The sequence below is a fragment of the Mesoplodon bidens genome (genome assembly GCF_964165515.1).
Source record: "Mesoplodon bidens genome assembly, chromosome: X".
NCBI lineage: Eukaryota > Metazoa > Chordata > Mammalia > Artiodactyla > Ziphiidae > Mesoplodon > Mesoplodon bidens.
Genome location: NC_138163.1, coordinates 84920601 through 84941446, shown reverse-complemented (window position 1 = coordinate 84941446; position 20846 = coordinate 84920601). Strand labels below are relative to the sequence as shown.

Genomic DNA, 20846 nt, shown 5'->3' with positions numbered 1-20846 from the left:
AAGATTTTTAATCACAGTTTCAATTTCAGTGCTTGAGATTGGTCTGCTCATATTTTCTATTTCTTCCTGATTCAGTCTGGGCAGACTGTGCATTTCTAAGAATTTGTCCATTTCTTCCAGGTTGTCCATTTTATTGCCATAGAGTTCCTTATAGTAATCTCTTATGATCTGTTGTATTTCTGCAGTGTCAGTTGTTACGTCTTCTTTTTCATTTCTAATTCTATTGATTTGAGTCTTCTCCCTTTTTTTCTTGGTGAGTCTGGCTAATGGTTTATCAATTTCGTTTCTCTTCTCAAAGAACCAGCTTTTAGTTTTATTGATCCTTGCTATCATTTCCTCCATTTCTTTTTCCTTTATTTCTGATCAGATGTTTAGGATTTCTTTCCTTCTGCTAACTTTGGGGGTATTTTGTTCTTCTTTCTCTAATTGCTTTAGGTGCAAGTTCAGGTTGTTTATTCGAGATGTTTCCTGTTTCTTTAGGTGGGATTGTATTGTCGTAGTCTTCCCTGTTAGAACTGCTTTTGCTGCATCCCATAAGATTTGGATTGTCATCTCTCCATTGTCATTTGTTTCTAGGTATTCTTTTATTTCCTCTTTGATTTCTTCAGTGACCACTTCCTTATTAAGTAGTGTATTGTTTAGTCTCCATGTATTTGTATTTTTTACAGATGTTTTCCTGTAATTGATATCTAGTCTCATAGCGTTGTGGTCAGAAAAGATACTTGATACAGTTTCAATTTTCTTAAATTTACCAAGGCTTGAATTGTGACCCAGATATGATCTATCCTGGAGAATATTCCATGAGCACTTGAGAAAAATGTGTATTCTGTTCTTTTTGGATGGAATGTCGTATAAATATCTATTAAGTCCATCCTCTTTAATGTATCATTTAAAGCTTGTGTTTCTTTATTTATTTTCATTTTGGATGATCTGTGCATTGGTGAAAGTGGGGTGTTAAAGTCCCCTACTATGAATGCACTACTGTCAATTTCCCCTTTTATGGCCATTAGTATTTGCCTTAAGTATTGAGGTGCTCCTATGTTGGGTGCATAAATATTTACAATTGTTATACCTTATTCTTGGATTGATCCCTTGATCGCTATGTAATGTCCTTCTTTGTCTCTTCTAATAATCTTTATTTTAAAGTTTATTTTCTCTGATATGAGAATTGCTACTCCAGCTTTCTTTTGGTTTCCATTTGCATGGAGTATCTTTTTTCCATCCCGTTACTTTCAGTCAGTGTGTGTCCCTAGGTCTGAAGTAGGTCTCTTGTGGACAGCATATATATGGGTCTTGTTTTTTATCCATTCAGCCAGTCTGTTCCTTTTGATGGGATCATTTAATCCATTTACATTTAAGGTAGTTATCAATGTGTATGTTCCTTTTCCCATTTTTTAAATTGTTTTGGGTTTGTTATTTTAGTTATTTTCCTTCTATTGTGTTTCTTGCTGAGAGTATTTCCTTTAGCATTTGTTTTAAATCTGGTTTGATGGTGCTGAACTCTCTCAGCTTTTGCTTGTCTGTAAAGGTTTTAATTTCTCCATCAAATCTGAATGAGATTCTTGCTGGGTAGAGTAATCTTGGTTATAGGTCTTTCTCCTTCATCACTATAAATATGTCCTGCCCGTCCCTTCTGGCTTGCAGAATTTCTGCTGAAAGATCAGGTGTTAACATTATGGGCATTCCTTTTTGTGTTATTTGTTGTTTTTCTCTTGCTGCGTTTAATGTTTTCTTTGTATTTAATATTTGACAGTTTGATTAATATGTTTTTCGTTGTGTTTCTCCTTGGATTTATACTGTATGGGACTCTCTCTGCTTCCTGGACTTGATTAACTATTTCCTTCCCATATTAGGGACGTTTTCAACTATAATCTCTTCACATATTTTCTCAGTCCCTTTCTTTTTCTCCTCTTCTTCTGGGACCCCTATAATTCCAATGTTGGTGTGTTTAATGTTGTCCCAGAATTCTCTGAGACTGTCCTCAGTTCTTTTCATTCTGTTTTATTTACTCTGCTCTGCAGTAGTTATTTCCAATATTTTATCTTCCAGGTCACTTATCTGTTCTTCTGCCTCAGTTATTCTGCCATTGATCCCATCTAGAGTATTTTTAATTTCATTTATTGTGTTGTTCATCGTTGCTTGTTTCATCTTTAGTTCTTCTAGGTCCTTGTTAACTGTTTCTTGCATTTTGTCTATTCTATTTCCAAGATTTTGTATCATCTTTACTCTCATTATTCTGAATTCATTTTCAGGTAGACTGCCTATTTCCTCTTCATTTGTTAGGTCTGGTGGGTTTTTAGCTTGCTCCTTCACCTGCTGTGTGTTTTTCTGTCTTCTCATTTTGTGTATCTTACTGTGTTTGGTGTCTCCTTTTTGCAGGCTGCAGGTTCGTAGTTCCCGTTGTTTTTGGTGTTTGTCCCCAGTGTCTAAGTTTGTTTCAGTGTGCTGTGTAGGCTTCCTGGTGGAGGGGACTAGTGCCTGTGTTCTGGTGGATGAGGCTGGATCTTGTCTTTCTGGTGGACAGGTCCACGACTGATGGTGTGTTTTGTGGTGTTTGTGGCCTTATTATGATTTTAGGTGGCCTCTCTGCTAATGGGTGTGGTTGTGTTCTTGTCTTGCTAGTTGTTTGGCATAGGGTGTCCAGCACTGTAGCTTGCTTGTCATTGAGTGAAGCTGGGTGTTGGTGTTGAGATGGAGATCTCTGGGAAATTTTCACCATTTGATACTACATGGAGCTGGGAGGTCTCTTGTGGACCAGTGTCCTGAAGTCGTCTCTCCCACCTCAGAGGCACAGCACTGACTCCTGGCTGCAGCAATAAAAGCCTTTCATCCACACGGCTCAGAATAAAAGGGAGAAAAAGTAGAAAGAAAGAAAGAGGATGAAATAAAATAAAGTAATCTAAAATAAAATAAAGTTATTAAAATAAAAAATAAAAAAATAGTTATTACGAAAAAAATTATAACTTAAAAAAAAAACGGACAGACAGAACCCTAGGACAAATGGTGAAAACAACGCTGTAGAGACAAAATCTCACACAGAAGCCTACACATACACACTCACAGAAAGAGGAGAAGGGGAAAAAATAATATATCTTTCTCTCAATTTGGGATGATTTGTTGTCTATTCAGGTATTCCGCCTATGCAGTGTACATCAAGTTGATTCTGGAGCTTTAATCCGCTGCTCCTTAGGCTGCATGGAAAAATTTCCCTTTCTCTTCTTTTTTTGCACAGCTCCCGGAGATCAGCCTTGGATTTGGCCCCGCCTGTGCATGTAGGTTGCCTGATGGCGTCTGTTCACTCAGACAGGACGGGGTTAAAGGAGCAGCTGCTTCTGGGGCTCTGGCTCACTCCGCCCGCTGGAGTGAGGGGCACGGAGTGTGGGGCGAGCCTGCGGCAGCAGAGGCTGGTGTGATGTTGCACCAGCCTGAGGCACGCCGTGTGTTCTCCTGGGGAAGTTGTCCCTGGATCATGGGACCCTGGCAGTGGCAGCCTGCACAGGCTCCCAGGAGGGGAGGTGTGGATACTGACCTGTGCTTGCACACAGGCTTCTTGATGGAGGCAGCAGCAGCCTTAGTGTCTCATGCCCATCTCTGGGGCCTGTGCTGTTAGCCGTGGCTTGCGCATGCCTCTGGAGCTCCTTTAAGCAGCACTCTTAATCCCCTCTCCTTGCACACCAGGAAACAAAGAGGAAAGAAAAAGTCTCTTGCCTCTACGGCTGGTCCAGGCTTTTCCCTGCACTCCCTCCCAGCTAGCCATTGTGCACTAACCCCTTCAGGCTATGTTCACGCCGCCAGTCCTCTCAGTGCGATCTGACCGAAGCCCAAGCCTCAGCTCCCTGCCCCCGCCCACTGCAGCAGGTGAGTAGACAAGCCTCTTGGGCTGGTGAGTGCCAGTCGGCACCAATCCTCTGTGCAGGAATCTCTCTGCTTTGCCCTCTGCACCCTGTTGCTGTGCTCTCCTCCATGGCTCCAAAGCTCCCCACCTCTGCCCCCCACAGTCTCAGCCCATGAAGTGGCTTCGTAATGTGTGGAAACCTTTCCTCCTTCACAGCTCCCTCCCACTGGTGCAGGTCCTGTACCTATTCTTTTATCTCTGTTTATCTTTTTTTCTTTCGCCCTACCCAGGTAGGTGGGCAGTTTCTTGCCTTTTGGGAGGTCTGAGGTCTTCTGCCAGCATTTGGTGGGTGTTCTGTAGGAATTGTTCCACGTGTAGATATACTTCTGATGTATCTGTGGGGAGGAAGGTGATCTCCGCATCTTATTCTTCTTCCATCTTCCCCCTCGTCCCCCCGATTCCCTTCTCTTTACCTTTTGTGAATTTACTGCAAGTTTTTGTTTTGTAAGGTTACCCATGAATTTTACATAAATCATCTTATATAAGTTTATTTTACACTATCAGTTTAAGTTTGATCTCATGCAAATACCTTTTACTCCCCTCCCCTTTTATGTTTTTGATGTCACCATTTGCACATCTTTATATTGTGTATCCAGTACCAAATGGTTGAAGCTATAGCTATTTTTAGTACTTTTGTCCTTTAACATTTGTACTAGAATTAAGTAGTTCACACATCACCATATTACAGTGTTAGGGTATTATGAATCTGACTATATGCTCATCTTTACCAGTGTATTGTATATTTTCATATAAATGTCTTTATGTTACCAATTAGCATCCTTTGTTTCAGCTTGAATAACTCTTTTCAGCATTTAAGGCATGCTTAGTGATTATGAATTACCTCAGCTTTTGTTTATTAGGAAAAATCTTTACTTTGCCTTCAATTCTGAAGGACAACTTTCTTCTGTGAAGTATTTTTGGTTGGCAGTTTCTTTCTGTTAGCACTGTGAGTATATCATCCCATTATCTTTTGGCCTCTGCTGAGAAATCCACTGACAGCCTTATGGGCATTTCCTTGTATGAGAGAATTTCTTTTCTTTTGCTGCTTTTAAAATTCTTTATCTTAGGTTTTAGACAGTTTTTTTTATTATGTGTCTTGAAGAATATTCTTGTGGATTGAAATTTCGAGGTGATCTATTACCTTCATGAACGTGGATGTCCAAATCTCTCCCCAGGTGTAAGAAGTTCTCAGCCATTATTTCTTTAAATAAACTCTAAATCCATTTCTCCCACTCTTCTCCTTCTGGGATGCCAATCATTAGTACATTATTTTTGTTGATATTGTTTCATAAGTCCTGCAGGCTTTCTTCATTACTTTTCATATTTAAAAAAATGTGCTCCTCTGATTGGATAATTTCAATTGGTCTGTCTTCTAGCTCATTAATTCTCTCTTCTGCATGTTCAAGTCTGCTGTTGAAGCTCTTGATTGAATTCTTCAATTCAGTCATTATATTCTTCAGCTCCAAAATTTGTTTCTTTTTTATGTTTCTATCTCTTAATTGAATTTCTCATTTTGTTCTCATATTGTTTCCCTGGGTTGTTAAATTATTTTTCTGTTTTCTCTTGTAGCTCTCTGGGCACTATAGAACAATTATTTTGAATTCTTTCTCAGGCAATTCCTGATCTCCATTTCCTTGGGGCGAACTCTTGGAGGTTTACCATATTCTTTTGGTGGAAACATGTCTCTCAGATTCTTCATGATCCTGTGTAGTCTTTCATACATGTCTGCTCATTTGAAGAAACAGTCACAACTTCCAGACTTTATGGATTGACTTTGGTAAGGGTAGCCTTTCTCCTGTGAGTGGGGGTATGCTGAGTTGTGCTACAACCCTCACTCTGGTAGTACAGGGTGCTAAGTTTGGAAGCATGCGTCAGGCACCATGGGGCCATGATGTCTCTTTGGCTCAGGCTACTGGGGTCCACAGTATCATCAACTGCATGGTCCTTGGTGGGTACTGTGGGGCGTCAATGTAGTTGCAAGGGCTGTTGTGGTCCTAAGTGGCACCTCCATGTCCAAAAGCTAGGGACCAGGGAAGGCAGCTGTGGTGGCTGGAGCTGGTGGTGTACACACACTCAGCTATAGGGGTCAACTGCAGGTGCCTGTATGTAAGTAAGGGCTAGTTGCAGACAGACATATAGTAATGGGAACCAGGGCAGGTAGCAAAGGTCAGAGCCAACTATGAGAACACTGGCAGCTGCAGAGGCCCTGGATGTCAGAATGATCTTCTATGGCTACACACTCTCTCCCCAGGTATGCAGACTTCAAAGGAGCCTGGTTACAGAGTTGTTAGAGGTGTGCAGGCACACAGATGGAAGCGTGAGTGCTGTTGTGTTGACCAGTGACAGAATGCATGGCCTGATCTGAGCCCAGATGCAGCTGTGGGGTCCCTGGCTGTTGGTGTACACTCCTGCAGCTGCATACACTCCTCCTGAGCATTCACACCACAGTGGTGGCTGGTGATGGGAGTTGGCCTGGGAGCATGCAGGCACACAGCTGGAGGGGCTAGTTATGGGTGGGCAGTGGTGCTGACCAGTGACAGAAGGCAGAGCCTGAGCCAGGTGCACAAGTGGCTGTCTTCCATGGCTGCACTCTCTCCCCCCAGGATGTTTGTGCTGTGGTAGAGGCCAAGTATGGTTGTCAGGCCAGTGGCGTGCAGGTGCACAGCTGGGTAGGCTAGCCCACTACTAGCAGAGTAGTGGTGGTGAGCCTAGTGTCTGTAGGTTGGTGTCCTAAACCAGCCTTACTCACACAGCTGCAGAGGCCCACACTGCCTGCAGGCATGGCTCTCGGGCTCCAGTGGGAGGGGGAGGGTCTCGGGCAGCTTGTCTTTTACATTTGTGCAGCTGAAGAGATTTTGGATGGCTGCCAGGGTGGGTCATGGGCACCATCAGGGGTGACTGGGTGGAGAGAGTGGAGATGGACTCAGTTGGCTGCCATTAGGGAACATGAATACCTGTGGGGAAAAAGGTGGTCAAGATCTATAGTGGGTTTATAGCAGCTGTGCTGGCCACTGGCTTCATCAGTGGTGAAATCTGCTGAGTTTGCCTGCAGAGCAGGTCTCTGTGGACTTTAATTAGTCGTACTGCATGTCTGCTAATAATAGCCTCTGCTTTTCTTCTTTGTTCCTTGCCAGCTGTATACATCTCAGCTTTGCTGGTCTGGATGGTGTGAAACTGAAGTGGGACATTTACATAGTGCCCTGAGAGGCTGGAGAAGTTGGTCATTCACTCCCTTCTTCCCTTCCAGGAAAGAGGAACCTTTCCTAGCTGGGGAGTTCCTTCTTGGCACTAAACAATGTTGACTTGAAGGATGGGGATGATGCAAACAAAATGCAATTTCTTACTTTTCTCATTGTGCAATTATCATATTTTTGTTTTGTTGCTCCAGTGTGTTTCTAAAACTTCCGAAGGAGACTATAGAAGCCTCCTAGAAGTGTTTTTGTTCATGGATAGCTATCCAATCCTTGTTCTTGTGGGGGGACAGGGAAGCTGGACTCTCTAACATCACTATTTTTTTCTGCCAAGCTTCATGTTGCCTTTCTGTTATTGATTTCTAGTTTGATTCCATTGCAGTCAGAGAAAACACATGCATGATTTCAATTTGTAAAAACTTTTGAAGTTTATTTTATAGAATAGAACATTGACTATTTGGTATGTGCCCCATGGCCATTTAAAATCATATATATTGTGCTGCTGTTGGGTGTAGTATTGTATCAATGTTGATCAGATCCTGTTGGTTGATGGTGCTCTTGATTTCTTCTATTTCTGACTTTCCGGCTAGTTGCATTTTCAGTTCTTGAGAGAGAAGGTTGTTAAAGTCTCCAAGTATAATCATGAATTTTGTATTTCTCATATCAGTTCCACAAGTTTTTGCATCATCTAATTTGAAGTATATATATATTTTTGGTTTAGTGAATAAACATTTAGGATAGCTATGATTTCTTGAACATTTCTTAGAATTCCAATTTGATTTATCACTTCTGAGTGCATCTCTTTTTATAGGTTTTTAGTGGTTGTTTTAGGTAATACACTGCATACAAATAACTTTTCATAGGCTACTAGTGTCAACATTTAGTGTCATTGGTGAAATGTATGTAAATCTCTCTTCATTTGATGTTTTTTATGCTCTGTTAATACCACTGTCTTAAGCATTTTCTTCAAATACACTGAGAACCACATCAGATCATACCATAATTTTTGCTTCATCTCAATAAAGTTGGAAAAAATTATTTTTTGCTCTAAGCAACAAACGTAATTGAGACAAGGGAAAATTAACAAATAACACAGAGGGGAATCCCCATAATGTTAACAGCTGATCTTCAGCAGAAACTCTGAAAGCCAGAAGTGAGTGGCAGGACATACTGAAAGTGATGAAGTAGAAAAACCTACAACCAAGATTACTCTACCCAGCAAGTATCTCATTCCGATTTCATGGAGAAATTAAAAGCTTTAGAGACAGGCAAAAGTAAGAGAATTCAGCACCACCAAACCAGCTTTACAACAAATGATAAGGGAACTTCTCTAGGCATAAAACAAAAGAGGAGCAAAAAACCTACATTAACAAACCCAAAACTATTAAGAAAACGGTAATAGGAACACACATATGAATAACTATCTTAAATGTAAATGGATTAAATTATCCAACCAAAAGAAACAGACTGGCTGAATAGATACAAAAACAAGACCCATATATATATACTGTCTAAGTGAGACCCACTTCAGACCCGGGGACATATACAGACTGAAAGTGAGGGGATGGAAAAAGATATTCCATGCAAAGGGAAATCAAAAGAAAGTTGGAGTAGCAATTCTCGTATAAGAAAAAATGGACTTTAAACTAAAGACTATTACAAGAGACAAAGAAGGACACTACATAATGATCAAGGGATCAATCCAAGAAGAAGATATAACAATTGTAATTAATTATGCACACAACATAGGAACACCTCCAGACATAAGGCAAATGCTAACAGCCATAAAAGTGGAAATCAACAGAAACACAATAATAGTAGGGAACTTTAATGCCCCAGTTTCACCAATGGACAGATCATCCAATATGAAAATGAATAATGAAAGACAAGATTTAAAAGATACATTAAACTAGATGGACTTAATTGATATTTATAGGACATTCCATCCAAAAACAATAGAATACATATTCTTCCCAAGTGCTTGTGGAACATTCTCCATGATAGATCATATCTTGGGTCACAAATCAAGACCTAGTAAATTTAAGAAAATTGAAATCATATCAAGTATCTTTTCCGACCACAACTCTATTGACTAGATATCAATTACAGGAAAATATCTGTAAAAAATACAAACATATGGAGGCTAAACAATACACTACTAGGTAACCAAGAGAGCAGGGAAGAAATCAAAGAGGAAATCAAAAAATACCTAGAAACAAATGACAGTGAAAACACGATGACCCAAAACCTATGGGATGCGGCAAAAGCAGTTCTAATAGGGAAGATTATGGCAATACAAGCCTACCTCAAGAAACAAGAAACATATCAAATAAAAAACCAAACCTTACTATTAAAGCAATTAGAGAAAGAAGAACAAAAAAACGCCCAAATTTAGCAGAAGGAAAGATACAAAAAATATCAGATGAGAAATAAATGAAAAAGAACTGAAGGAAATGACAGCAAAGGTCAATAAAACAAAAAGCTGGTTCTTTGAGGAGATAAACAAAATTGATAAACCATTAGCCAGGGTCATCAAGAAAAAAAGGGAGAAGACTCAAATCAATAGAATTAGAAATGAAAAAGGTGACATAACAACTGACATTGCAGAAATACAAATGATCATGATGGATAATTACAAGCAACTGTATGCCAATAAAATGGACAACCCAGAAGAAATGGACAAATTCTTCGAAAAGCACAGCCTTCTGAGACTGAAGCAGAAAGAATTAGAAAATATAAAAAGAACAATCACAAGCACTGAAATTGAGACTGTGATTAAAAATCTTCCAACAAACAAAACCTCAGGACCGGATGGCTTCACAGGCGAATTGTATGAAACATTTTGAGAAGGGCTAACACCTACCCTTCTCAAACTCTTCCAAAACATAGCAGAGGGAGTAACACTCCCAAATTCATTCTACAAGGCCACCATCATGCTGATACCAAAACCAGACAAGGATGTCACAAAGAAAGAAAACTACAGGCCAATATCACTGATGAACATAGATGCAAAAAACCTCAACAAAATACTAGCAAACAGAATCCAAAAGCACATTAAAAGGATCATACCACAAAATCAAGTGGGGTTTATCCCATGAATGCAAGGATTCTTCAATATATGCAAATTAATCAATGTGATACACCATATTAACCAACTGAAGGAGAAAAAACATATGATCATATCAATAGATGCAGAAAAAGCTTTTGAAAAATTCAACATCCATTTATGATAAAAACCCTCCAGAAAGTAGGCACAGAGGGAACTTACCTCAACTTAATAAAGGCTATATATGACAAACCCACAGCCAACATCATTGTCAATGGTGAAAAACTGAAAACATTTCCATTTTGATCAGGAAGAAGACAAGGTTGCCCACTCTCACCACTCTTATTCAACATAGTTTTGGAAGTTTAAGCCACAGCAGTCAGAGAAGAAATAGAAATAAAAGGAATCCAAATTGGAAAAGAAGAAGTAAAGCTGTCACTGTTTGCAGATGACATGATACTATACATAGAGAATCCCAAAGATGCTACCAGAAAACTACTGGAGCTCACCAATTAATTTGGTAAAGTAGCAGGATACACAATTAAGGCACAAATATCTCTTGAATTCCTATACAGTAATGATGAAAAATCTGAAAGAGAAGTTAAGGAAACACTCCCATTTACCATTGCAACAAAAGGAACAAGATACCTAGGAACAAACCTATCTAAAGTGTCCAATGACCTGTATGTAGAAAAGTACAAGACACTGATTAAAGAAATTAAAGATGATACAAACAGATGGAGAGATATACCATGTTCTCGGATTGCAAGAATCAACGTTGTGAAAATGACTATACTACCCACAGCAATCTACAGATTCAGTGCAATCTCTATCAAACTACCAATGGCATGTTTCACAGAAGTAGAACAAAAAATTTTCACAACTTGTATGGAAACAAAAAAGGCTGTGAATAGCCAAAGGAATCTTGAGAAAGAAAAACAGAGCTGGAGGAATCAGGCTCCCTGAGTTCAGACTATATGCTACAAAGCTACAGTAATCAAGACAGTATGGTACTGACACAAAAAACAGAAATATAGATCAATGGAACAGGATAGAAAGCCCAGAGATAAAACCACGCCCATATGGTCACCTTATCTTTTTTAAAGGAGGCAAGAATATACAGTGGAGAAAAGACAGTCTCTTCAGTAAATGGTGCTGGGAAAACTGGACAACTACAAGGAAGAGAATAAAATTAGAACACTCCCTAACACCATACACGAAAATAAACTCAAAATGGATTAAAGACCTAAATGTAATGTCAGACACCATCAAACTCTTAGAGGAAAACATAGGCAGAACACTCTATAATATAAATCACAGCAAGATCCTTTTTGACCCACCTTCTAGAGAAATGGATATAAAACAAAAATAAACAAATGGGTCCTAATGAAACTTCAAAGCTTTTGCACAGCAAAGGAAACCATAAACAAGACTGAAGGACAACCCTCAGAATGGGAGAAAATATTTGCAAATGAAGCAACTGACAAAGGATTAATCTCCAAAATTTATAAGCAGCTCATGGAACTCAAAAACAAAAAAACAAACAAACAACCCAATCCAAAAATGGTCCGATTACCTAAATAGACATTTCTCCAAAGAAGATATACAGACTGCCAACAAACACATGAAGGAATGCTCAACATCATTAATCATTAGAGAAATGCAAATCAAAACTACAATGAGACATCATCTCACACCAGTCAGAATGGCCATCATCAAGAAATCTAGAAACAATAAATGCTGGAGAGGGTGTGGAGAAAAGGGAACACTCTTGCACTGCAGGTGGGAATGTGAATTGGTACAGCCACTATGGAGAGCAGTATGGAGGTTCCTTAAAAATCTACAAATAGAACTACTATATGACCCAGCAATCACACTACTGGGCATATACCCTGAGAAAACCATAATTCAAAAAGAGTCATGTACCAAAATGTTCATTGCAGCTCTATTTACAATAGCCCAGAGATGGAAACAACCTAAGTGTCCATCATCGGATGAATGGATAAAGAAGATGTGGCACATATATACAATGGAATATTACTTAGCCATAAAAAGAAACGAAACTGAGTTAATTGTAATGACTTTGATGGACCTAGAGTCTGTCATACAGCATGAAGTAAGCCAGAAAGAGAAAGACAAATACCGTATGCTAACACATATATATGGAATTTAAGGAAAAAAAGTCATGAAGAACCTAGGGGTAAGACAAGAATAAAGACACAGACCTACTAGAGAATGGACTTGAGGATATGGGGAGGGGGAAGGGTAAGCTGTGACAAAGCCAGAGAGAGGCATGGACATATATACACTACCCAACGTAAGGTAGATAGCTAGTGGGAAGCAGCCGCATAGCACAGGGAGATCAGCTCGGTGCTTTGTGACCTCCTAGAGGGGTGGGATAGGGAGGGTGGGAGGGAGGGAGATGCAAGAGGGAAGAGATATGGGGACATATATATATATATGTATAACTGATTCACTTTGTTATAAAGCAGAAAGTAACACACCATTGTAAAGCAATTATACTCCAATAAAGATGTAAAAAAATATCTAAAAATAGAACTTCCATACGACCCAGCAATATCATTACTGGGCATATACCCTGAGAAAACCATAATTCAGATAGAGCCATGTACCACAATATTCACTGCAGCTCTATTTACAATAGTCAGGACATGGAAGCAACCTAAGGGTCCATCGACAGATGAATGGATAAAGAAGATGTGGCACATATATACAATGAAATATTACTCTGCCATAAAAAGAAACGAAATTGAGTTATTTGTGGTGATTTGGATATACCTACAGACTGTCATACAGAGTGAAGTCAGAAAGAGAAATATAAATACCATATGCTAACACATATATATGGAATCCTAAAAATATATATATGGTTCTGATGAACCTAGGGGCAGAACAGGAATAAAGATGCAGAGGTAGAAAATGGACTTGAGGACACGGGGGGGGGAAGGGTAAGCTGGGATGAAGTGAGAGACTGGCGTGGACATATATACACTACCAAATGTAAAACAGCTAGTAGTGGGAAGCAGCCGCATAGCACAGGGAGATCAGCTCAGTGCTTTGTGTCCACCTAGAGGGGAGGGATATGGAGTGTTGGAGGGAGATGGAAGAGGGAGGAGATATGGGAATATATGCATACATATAGCTGATCCACTTTGTTATAGAGCAGCAATTCACACAACATTGTAAAGCAATTATAGTCCAATAAAGATGTTTTAAAAAGAAATGTTATTGAGAAATTGAAATGGGAGAATAAATGTCTATGAAGTTTATTCATAATTTTGCTCTTTCTGTTGTTCTTTCTTCTGTCCTGCTATTCCAAGATCCCTTCTTTAATTGTGCCTTTTTTGTTTAAAGAACTTCCTTTAGCCATTATTTTAGGATAGGTCTGCTGTAACAAATTCTCTTAGTAGTCTGTTGCTTGGATTGCATAATTTGTGTTATTCTTTCAGTTCACTGTTCCTTTCTCCTATCCCCTCTATTGTATTGTTGAGTACATCCACTGAATTTTAAAATTTCACTTATGGCATTTTTCAGTTCTATATTTTTCACTTGTTTCTTCTTTCTATCTTCTATTTCTTTGCTGAGTCTTTGTGTTTCTCTGCAGAAATTTTCTATAACTTTGCTGAAATTTTTCCATCTGTTTCAAATGTATTCCTAATCGTGCATTATAGCATTTTTATGATGGTTGCTTTAAAATTCTTGTCAGATAATTAACATCCGTGTCATCTGGACGTTGATGTCTTTTGACGGTCTTTTCTCATTCATGTTGAGATATCCCTTGTTCTTGATATGACAAATAATTTTCAACTGAAGCCTGCACATTTTGGGTATTATGAGAATCTTGTTCTTACTTATACCTTCTGTTAGAGCAGACCTCTTCTGACAGTGCCACTTCAGGGGAGGAGGTGCACTACCTTATTACTGCGAGGATGGAGTGGAAGTCCAGATTTTCCCCTTGGCCTCCATTGACGTCCCAAAGGGAAGGAAAGACTCCTTGTTAGGAATAGGTATGGAAGGAAGGCAACACTACCTTGTTACTGCTAGGCAAATGTAGTTTAGGCTCCTCACTAGGCCCTGCTGATACCACTCTGGCTGCAGAAGAAGGGTGTCTCATTATGGTTCCCTACATGGTCTCCTCTCAGCTGATACCACAGTGTAGTAGGCTTACTACCACAGAGTAATGGTAAAGTCCTGTATTTCTGCCAGGACTCCTCTGACACTACTCCAGTGCTAAATGGTCATGGGAGTCCAGGTGCTTTATGTGGTCTCCACTGACACCATAGGGAGTGGGGGAAGGTATCTCATTACCACAGTGAGTATGAAAGTCTGGTTCCCCACTTGGCCTCCTTGACACAACCACATGGGGCAGGAAGAGGTTGGTTGAGGTGTCTTGTTACAGACTGGCAAAGATAGAAGTCTAGGCTTTCCACTCAGCATTTGCTGAGGGTGGGGGTGAGGCCTCAAGTTTTTGGTGGCATTTTGTGGTGAAGGGGTTATTATCTAAATTTTTTGTCATTAGGCTGTTCCTTTCCAGTTCCTTTGGACAGAACAATCAGGCTTTTGCTGGGACCTCTTTTGACTGTACCCGTTGGTGTTCTTAGGTTGTCAGCTTCTACACTACCCAATCTGGGAGACATGAGGCAAAATCAAAACCCTGATGACAAAATAAAGGAAAAAAGAAAACAAACAAACAAACGAACAAACAAAAAACCCTGATGACTTGTGGCCATGTCATTCCTCAGGTCCCAAGGTCTGTACATGGTCTGGCGTGTCTTGTTCCCTTCATGTTTCAGAGTCTTCATTTTTTTTTAAGTTTTTTTAAATATTTTTATCTTATATCAGAGCATACTTGATTAATAATGTTGCATTAGTTTCAGGTGTATAGCCTACACGTATACACATATACACGTAATCTATTATTTTCCAAATTCTTCTATTTAGGTTATTACAGAATATTGAGCAGCATTCCCTGTGCTATACAGTAGGCCCTTGTTGGTTATCTATTTTAAATATTGCAGTGTGTACATGTCAATCTTAAACTCCCAATCTGTGGGCTTCCCTGGTGGCGCAGTGGTTGAGAGTCCGCCTGCCGATGGAGGGGACACGGGTTCATGCCCCTCCGGGAAGATCCCACATGCCGTGGGGCGACTGGGACTGTAAGCCATGGACGCTGAGCCTGCGCATCCAGAGCCTGTGCTCCACAACGGGAGAGGCCACAACAGTGAGAGGCCTGCGTACCGCAAAAAAAAAAAAAAAAAAAAAGCTCCCAATCTATCCCTGCCCCCCACCCTTCCCCCCTGGTAACCATAAGTTCGTTCTCTAAGTCTGTGAGTCTTTTTCTGTTTTGTGTTGCTTTTATATATAATGTCTAGGGTTTTTAGGCTTTCTCAGTAAAGAAATAAAATATGCATATTAAAATCTATCAAATATATTAATGCATGTGTATGTATATATAGGTATTGTTTTTTTTTTTTTGCCAGAATGACAAAGAAGAAATTATTGAAATGACGTTTGGAACTAGGAGTTGAGAATAAGTAAAGGGTGGAATTATTTTTCATTCTATACTTTCTTCATGGTTGGAAATTTTTACCATGTATATGTATTGCTTACATTTAAAATTTTTTAAAAAACACTTAAAGCCGTAAATACTTTTCAATTCCTGTCCTAGATGACTTGTCTTGGGAAACGGAAACCACTGTCCACTCTTTCTTCCAAAAACTATCTCCTCTCCAGGAGTCTATTGCTCCCCTATCTCCTCATTCTCATGTTACTGAACATTCTATCTTGATCTGTTTTGTGGTCTTTTCTAATGGCCGTTAAAACATTGGAACTCCCTAGATTTCAATCTCTGGTCTAACATTTATTGTCTTGCTACAGGTATCCCTAGGCAAGATTTGCATGGTTTTAACCACTGCCTCTATGCTATGGAAGGCCAACTTTATTTCCCTAATCCTGTTTTATTCTCTGACCTCAGATGTCTCATAGGCATATTTATCTTAACTTGTCCCAAACTGAACTCCTGCTCTTTTTTTCAAATCTTCTTCTCCCTCAGCCTATCCATCACAGTAAATGGAAACTTCATCCTTCTAGTTGCTCTGATATAAAACCTTGAAGTTGTCCATGACTCCTCTCTCTCTCCCGCATTCCACATGATTTGTTAGCAAGTCCTGTCAGCTCTGCCTTCAAAATTATTTAGAATCTGACCACTTTCTCACAATCTCCACTGTTAACACCAGCATCCAAGGTACAAACCATTTCTTGATTGCATTATTGAAACAGGCTCTTAATTAGACTCTTTGCTTCTACCCTTGTTCCCCTACAGCTATTATCCACAAAGCATCCAGCATAGTCCTATTAAATATAAGTCAAATCATGTCATTTCTCTAGTCAAAAACCTCATTCTACTCAGATAGTAAAGTCAATATCCTTCCAATGGGTTCTAAGGCCCTATAGGATCTATTTAGCTTTCCCTCTCCATTTCCTCTCTGAACCATCTTCTTATGTTTCCTCTTTTGATTAATCCTTCTGGCCTCCTTTTTGTACCATGAACATGATATACACATTTCTGCCTCAGGGATTTTCCACTTACCATTTCTTCAGCCTAGAATGATTTCCCCCCAGATATCTGAATGAACAATTCCTTTATTTCCTATGGGTCTCTGCTCAAAAGTCCTTCTCGATGAGGTCTTCCTGGCTACTGTATTTAAAATGTGAAAACCACTTCTCCACCCTTCCTATTCCCCTTTTCTGCTTTACTGTTCATCTTAATGCTCATTACCATTTAACATATTATATATTTTAGTTATATTGATACTGTTTTTCTAAATTACCTGAGGGCTGTATCCCCATGCCTAAAACAGTACCTGGCAAATGTGGATACTCAAAACATATTTCCTGAATGAATGAACCAATCAGTTAATCAATAAATTATATCTGGGCTATAGACCAAGAGTCAGAAAATTACAGCCCACAGGTCTGCTGCCAGTTTTGTCAATAAAGTTTTATTGGAACATTCATTTTTTTATGTTATCTATGACTGCTTTCCCAATACAAAGGTGGAGTTGAGTAGTTGTGACACACATCTATGACCTGCAAAGCCTATAATACTTATTATATGGTTCTTCAATAAAAAGTTTGCCAATCCCTGCTTAGGATTCATAGTCAACTACTTCCTTGATATTGCTGTCTGGATATATTCCAGAAATCTCAAATCCAATCTGCCCCAAACTGAGCTTTTTCTCCCTCTTTCTAAAATTTTCCCATTCTGTATTTCTTATATGTATGAAGTAGAGCCCCATCCACACAGTCTCCCAAATGTAACTCTATTCATCATACTACTCTAATTTGAAGCAAGGCTTTCCCAAGCCTGCAAGAACAATTTCAAACATTCTAAACTCCTTAATTAGACAAAGCCTAGTCCTTTTAGGACATGGCCACCATCTGCCTCCAGTCACATCTCTTGCCACTCCTATTTCCATTTCATGTTCCAACAGTATAAAATGGTTTGGGGTTTTAGGTCCTTGGACCTTTGTTCATGCTGAACCATATCCTTGAAATTTCTTTTCCTTATTCCCCTTTCTTTCCCACTTTAAGTATTGGCATAGGTTGTACTTCTCTGCAAGTACCCATCCTTGATTATCCCAAAGTGTCCTGTATATACTCAATAATATCACTGTACCAAAATGATTGGTAAGGCAGCACTGTATAGTGATTAAGTACTTCAACTCTGAGCCAGGTACATGGATTTAAATTCTAGCTCTCTCACTAGCTAAATGGCCTTGGGTATGTAACTGTCACATATCATGTGTTTATTATCATCTTCACATTTCAGCTGAAACAAAATGACTATCAGAGAAGTTACATTGCTCAATGTAACACAGATAATATGGCAGAGAATGTCAATTGTTCTCCAATATCCATTCTCTCCTTCTTTTAGTAAAAGAACTAAAGTCTTAGCTAGGCACATGGCTGCCCCAAACAAAAACTAAATTTCCCTGCTTTTCTTATAGCTAGATCTGACCATGAGATTAAATTCTGATAAATGGTATGTAAATAAAAGTGATATGTGTGACTTCCAGGTCATTGCCTTAAAGGAAAGGGTTATATCCTCAGGTTTCTTTCTTTCATACTTCCCAATTGATATTAATGTAGAAGATATTTGGTCATGCAGATGAAGCAGCACCTTAGGGATGACAGAACAACAACAAAGAAGTAAGCTGGGTTCTAGCCTTTGTCAAGTCACAGTATCAGGCCTGGACCACCTTGCTGAACTGTTCCAAACCAAGAAATAAATGTCTCTTGTGTTGGAGCCACTGTGGTATCTTAGTAGCCTTACCTGTATCTTACCTAATACAACTAGTAAGTGGAAGAGCTTGGATTTGAACTGTGCATACCACCTGGACTATATCACCAGTCCCCTCCCCCTGAAGAAAAGTTTTTATTGAATTATGCTCTTCTAGGATAGCATTGGCTGCTAGAAATCCTAGAGTCAAATGTAGGGCCATCTGTAGCAAGTGTATAGGACTTGTCATTAAATATTTCTTGTCTAGCCTCATTCCTGGGTTCATTTTCTATCTGTATCATGATTTTTTATTTGACCTAATTACAATGTACACTACCTCATATTTTACATACCATATAAATATAACACCTTAAATTCTTTAGAATGTTATGGGGTTTTAATAAGTATTGCTTTCTTTATGGTTTAATTGTACATATACCACTTTTATACCTGTCATTTTCCTTTGTTTACATGGTTGTCTCCATATTATACCATTAACTCTTTAAAGGCATGTACAATGATATTTTTCTTCTTCTATACCATCTTGCATGGGGTCTGATAATAAAATAGTTGCATGCTCAAGCAATGTTTGCTGAACGAATGAATTTCACAGGGTCAGAAATGCTATTAAATGTCATTGTGTCATATGGAATTTCCTTCCATTATAACTTGAGCCAGAGAGAAGACACAACTCTAAAAATTGGCTAGGGGAAAGTGTCACATGGTTGGAGGAGTGATGGTGAGGATAGGAAATACATACCTTGACAAAGTGCTCAATTAGGATTTCCACCACAATGTTCTGGAATTTGATGTTCATCATGGCAGCCACAGTGTCCTCCTGAGCTCTCATGAGAGTGGGCCCAAAGATCACCCCCATGTTAGAGGGGGTCATAAGATTCTCTTTGCTGTGCTCACACACACTGCCAGAAGAGAAAGGAAATGATTAACAAGATTTTCTCCAAGACCCCATTGTAACCAAGACTGCGTTAGATGCTTTAGGGGGTAAGAGAAACTAAAAAGTAAAAGAAAAGGAGAGGCCCAAAATATATATGGGAAGAAAAGATTACAAAGGAAGCAACTAGCAAAGAATACAAGATAGCATATAATTTGGGGCCAAACTGAGCCATAGATAACTTAGTTTGTATCACGGTAAAAGTCACGAGAAGAGGGGTGGATGGCTATAGTATTTGGAAAGACAGGAGGGAAGCAAGAAGGTATTCCAGGGCAAGAGGTACAGCATGTATAAAGTATATATAAAGAAGAACAAAGCGTATAGAGAAAGTGCCTACCAGTCTCACCAGTCAATAATCTAGTCTCTTCCCCAGCCCTAGCTAGAGAGGCAAAAAACTCAAAAAGTCAAAAGAGATCCTTAAGATTAGCACTTTATCATTGTCCTCACATTGCAGATGAGAAAACAGAGGTCCAAAGAAGGAAAGAGATTTGGCTGAAGCCACAGTCAGTTAGCCTGATTAGAGAAGGGCCTCTAATCCCAAATTTTCTGGTCCCTAGTCACTTCCCTTATTTAAATTACCTTAAGTGGCTTCCTATCACTTATAGGACACTTATAGGACTCTTCAGAGTAGCAATTAAAGTCTTCAGTAACTTGACACATATTTCCAATCCCAATGCACAGCTTGGGCTCTGAAGCTGACCTGGATTTGAATCCCAACTCTGCCACCCATTAGCCATGGAACAGTGAATGTTGCTGACCTAACTTCTCTGGGCTTCAGTTTTCTCACTTGCAAAAATAGTATCTACCTCAGACAGTTGTGAAATAAATAGAGCTAAATTGCTTTAGCATGGTATCCTGGAAATATTCCATTGGAAGTATCTGCTGTTATAATGACCTCTCCAGGAGCCTCCATCTAGGCACTGCTGATGTCTGACACTCTTAAATACTACACTGCTTAGATGAAGTTTTCTGGCTATATCATGCTGTTTCAGATCTCCGTATCTTTGCTCATGCCATTCCCTGTTTAGAATGTCTCCATCCTCCTAGATCCAAAGAATGTCTATCCTTTGAGATTCACTTTAGGCGACATCTCCTTCAGGGCCCTCACAGCCCACTGTCCTCATCTTGATTGACACTATTGGCAAGTTGAATATATTGCAATTTTCTGTTTCTTATCTGCCTTTCCTACTAGGTGGTAAACAACTTCCAAGTGTGTGTGCCTCACACAGAGCAGATACTAATTAATTATTTTAATAGAATTGAGAGCCTCTGGCACTCTTTCACGTAGTACTGGAGGCAGATAAGTAAAAGGTGTACAGCCCTTTGGTCAGTTTGGCTGTGGGAGTGGGGAGATAAGGGAATGGAAGAGCCCACCACAAACACTAATTTTCAAAACTTGCCCAGGTCAAGCGCCTTGAGAGACTGACCCCATTAAGAGACAGGCTCCGGTCACTAACAAG

The 20846-nt window shown here is 39.5% G+C and overlaps 1 protein-coding gene across 4 annotated transcripts in view; it reads right to left on the bottom strand.

The window, feature by feature from the left end:
- Positions 1-20846, bottom strand: part of OPHN1 (oligophrenin 1) — a 643672-nt gene that overhangs the window by 98166 nt on the left and 524660 nt on the right. For all 4 annotated transcript variants that reach the window (XM_081222445.1, XM_081222448.1, XM_081222447.1 and 1 more), the window contains one exon: positions 19195-19354. In XM_081222445.1, the coding sequence (XP_081078571.1) occupies positions 19195-19354 (160 nt within the window). The remainder of the gene's footprint in view (positions 1-19194; positions 19355-20846) is intronic.